Raw genomic sequence first — 4,013 nt, 5'->3', positions numbered from 1 at the left:
AACCAAACCAAACCAAAACAACAACAACAACAACAACAAAAAACAAAGAATATTACAGGTTGCAGCCTCATACTAATGACAGAGAAAGGCTTACCTGTTCCCCTAACTCCAGGCACAGCACAAGGTAGACATACTGGTTCTGCTTCCTCTTACCCGGCAGTCGGACTTCTGCTACTGTAATGGCCTCTGCCTTCTCCATGCTCAGCTCCAAAAAAAATCGGGACGGCTCCAAGATCCAAGGATGAGGGCCCCCTTCAAATACCATTTCCTTCACGGACTGCCATGTCACCAAAGCCACGTCCACAGGGTTTAGAGCCTGAAACGAATTAATCCCTATATAGTTAGGAAGTGTTTTATTTTATTTATCTGTGTAGACAGTAGGTCTTCCACAGTCTTTGAACTTCTGGTCCTCCTGCCTCCACCCAACCTGTACCTGGATTACCAATGTGTCCTACCATGCCTTATCTTTTGAAATGGAAATATAATGACATATTTCCCCCTCCTTTTTCTCCATTCAAGCCCTCCTATGTATCCCCCCTTGCTCTCTTTCAAATTTGTGACCTCTTTTTCCCTGATTGTTGTTCCACAAAGAGTTTTTTAATTATAATTTTTGAGACAGAGTCTCTTCTTTATTATAATTATTGTTCTGAGACTATAGTCTTTTGGGTTTATTTTTATTGTTTGTTTATTATTTTGAAAACATGTTCTTATTATGTAGAAAATAACTTAGTTTCCCTAGACCTTTCTATGTAGACCAAGCTGACCTCAAACTCATAGAGACCCACCTGCCTCAGCTTTCTCCGTGCTGGGATTAAATGCATGTGCCATCATACCTGGCTGAGATTATAAAACAATCACATCATTTTCTCTCTTTCCTTTCCTCCCTCCAAAACCTCTCATAAACACTCTCTCTTGTTCTCTCTCAAATTTATGGCTTCTTCCTCTTTGTTGTTGATGTTAGTCATAGTGGTGGTGGAGGATGTGTGTGTGTGTGTGTGTGTGTGCAAATATATATTCCTAAATACACAAGTACAGCCCATATAGTCTGCATAATGTTACTTGTATGTATGTTTTCAGAACTGAACATTTGGTATTGGATAACTGCTGGATGGCTTTATGTCAACTTGACATAAACTTAGGTCATTTGAGACGAGAGAACATAAATTAAGAAATGCCTCCAACTCTGCAGTGGTGGCGCACAACTTTAATCCAAGGACTTGGGAGGCAGAGGCAGATGGATCTCTGTGAGTTAAAGGCCAGCCTGGTCTACAAGACAGCCAGGGCTACACAGAGAAACCCCATTTCAAACAAGGAAGAATAAAAGAGAGTAAGAAGGAAAGGAAAAAGATACATAGACAAACAGGCAGGCAGGCAGGCAGGAAGGAAGGAAGGAAGGGAAAAAGAAAGTAAGAAAGAAAGAAAAAAATAAAGATAGACAGTCAGATGGACGGACAAAGGGATGGAAGGAAGGAAAATTCCTCCATCACGTTGGGCTGTAGCAGGCCTGTAGGGCATTTTCTTAATTAGTGATTGGTGTGAGAGAACCTAGCCCACTGTGGGTAGGGCCATCACTGAGCTGGAGGTCCTGGTCTATTAGAAAACAGGCTGAGCAAGCCAGTAAGCAGCATTCCTCTACGGCTCTGCACCAGCTCCTGCCTCCAGGTGCCTGCCCTGTTTGGGTTCTGTCCTGTCCTAACTTCCTTCAATGATAAACAATGATATGGAAGTGTAAGCCAAATAAAGTCTTGCCTCCCCAACTTGCGTTTGGTCATGGTGTTTCATCACAGCAGCAGTAGCCCTAAGACAGTAACCAACCGGTGTGTTCTTCCCTGGAGAAGAAGTCTCCTGCTCTAAACATTCCGTGGTGGCCTGTAGTTCTTTGTCTAGGGTTAGGGCTTTGTGAGCATTCTGCCTTCCATCTTAGCATATATACTGATACCCTTCCTTGTTCAAGGTCACGTTTAGGCAGCTGTGTTGGTTGAGACTTCATGGGTGTGGCCATACTGGTTTTATATGCATCTGGGAGTGAACTCTGGGCTTTGTGAATGCTCAACAATAACCTACCAGCTCTGCAAGTTCCCAGCTTCCTTTCCTAGAAATTTATATTAATTCTTTGCCTTGCTTCTCTCATTAGTGCCAACCTTGTCTTTATTCTTAGAGGCAATGGGTCAGGATTTGTCAGTATTAATAGCAAGAATGTGGAAATATGATTTTTAATTTTTAAAGATTTATGGATTTATTTTATGTATATGAGTACACTGTAGCTGTAAAGACAGTTATGAGCCACCGTGTGGTTGCTGGGATTTGAACTCAGGACCTTCAGAAGAGCAGTCAATGCTCTTAAACGCTGAGCCATCTCACCAGCCCCCGATTTTTAATATTTTAAATTTCTTATTTTTCTGTGCACCGGTGCCTTGCCTGCATGCATGTCTGTGTACTACATGTATGCCTGTTCTCTGGTGCCTGTGGAAGACACAGAAGAGGCTGTCAGATCCCCTGGTACTAGAGTTACAGACAGTTCTAAGGCACCATTTGCGTGCTGGGAACTGAACCCAGGTTCTCTTCAAGAGCAACAAGTGCTGTCAGCTACTGAGCCATCTCTCCAGCCCCTCGATTTTTATTTTTGATGAAATTAAGCAAAATAGATAGGCTGTCCCTGCTTTATTTTGAACCACTTGTTGTAATATTTATGGATCAATCCTTATGGCTCCAAATAATGGCTTATGTTAAAGAAAATATATAAATTCATGGTGTAAATATGGCTGGCTCCTCTTCTACAGGACAGTAAGTTGCTAAGTAATAGCTTTCTTCAACAGGGACTGTTAGTACTCTGTGAGATTGGTATGTAATATATATATATATAATTATATGTGTATAATTATATATATACAATTATATATTAAATATAATATATATTATATATTATGCATATGCAGGAATTCAGATATTACCTACCATAAAGTCTTACATACTTCGTTTCCCACATCATATACATCAGTATTAAAGAAGAAAGGTAAGTTTCTAAAATTTGCTAATGCAGGATAAAGACATTGCTCACGTCAGGTAGGGGTGTGCTTCAGTTGGGGGGAGGGGTTATTTGCATAGTGTTTGGTTGGTGGGAGCTTACCTAGCATGCATGAGGCCCTGTGTTCCATCCCAGCAGGCATGGATGGAGAGCGTGCCTGTGTAAGTACTCCTGTAGGTCCTTTGATCCTCCCATACTTGTGAGGTAGAGATCAGAGGATCAGAATTCAAGGTCAACCTTGGACACGAGTCTAATTGAATGCCAGCCTGGGCTACATGAGTCTGTCTCAAAACCAAACCATACCAACCGACTCCAAAAGCTCCCACTACTGAGGCTTCATGAATGAGAACTGAGATTAGACAACACTGAGTGAGTAACGAGGTCACAGATTCTGACTGCCAGTTCCAAGGAGATGGCATAGATGGCAAGCATCCAAGACTCCCCAGGCCTTCCGGGATGGCTCACCTTTAGAGGTTCGTAAGCAGCAAATGTGGCGCTGCTCCACACATGCTCTTCATGCCCAGTCACACTGACGGTCACCAGAGTGTGGCCCGGAGATGTGGCTGCTATGTGGACACTAGAACAGTGCATCGCTCCAGGCTTCTGAATACCTTTCAATCAAAAGACATGACTTCAAACAGGCATGGGGACACGGGTTACACTTTCTTGGGAGGTGGCTGACAAGAATCAGGAGTTCACAGCCAGCCTCAGCTACAATTAACTTTAAGGCAAGCCTGGGCAACAGGAAACCCTGTCCCAACAACACACACATCTCCACCATAACTAAAGTAGAATAATAAATAGTCTGTTTTTTGTTTTTGTTTTTTGGTTGTTGTTTTTTGTTGTTGTTGTTGTTGTTTGATTTTTCGAGACAGGGTTTCTCTGTANAGCCCTGGCTATCCTGGAACTCACTCTGTAGACCAGGCTAGCCTCGAACTCAGAAATTCGCCTGCCTTTGCTGGGATTAAAGGCGTGTGCCACCATGCCC

The 4,013-nt window shown here is 42.7% G+C and overlaps 1 protein-coding gene across 4 annotated transcripts in view; it reads right to left on the bottom strand.

The window, feature by feature from the left end:
- The window catches only part of Nup210l (nucleoporin 210 like), a 120,365-nt gene that overhangs the window by 66,770 nt on the left and 49,582 nt on the right, over positions 1–4,013 (bottom strand). For all 4 annotated transcript variants that reach the window (XM_021157946.2, XM_021157948.2, XM_021157949.2 and 1 more), the window contains exons 14-15: positions 3,491–3,636; positions 95–316 (exon numbers count right to left, since the gene is read on the bottom strand). In XM_021157946.2, the coding sequence (XP_021013605.1) occupies positions 95–316; positions 3,491–3,636 (368 nt within the window). The remainder of the gene's footprint in view (positions 1–94; positions 317–3,490; positions 3,637–4,013) is intronic.

This window comes from Mus caroli, chromosome 3 (genome assembly GCF_900094665.2).
Source record: "Mus caroli chromosome 3, CAROLI_EIJ_v1.1, whole genome shotgun sequence".
Taxonomy (NCBI): domain Eukaryota; kingdom Metazoa; phylum Chordata; class Mammalia; order Rodentia; family Muridae; genus Mus; species Mus caroli.
This window is presented reverse-complemented; position numbering and strand designations above follow the sequence as displayed.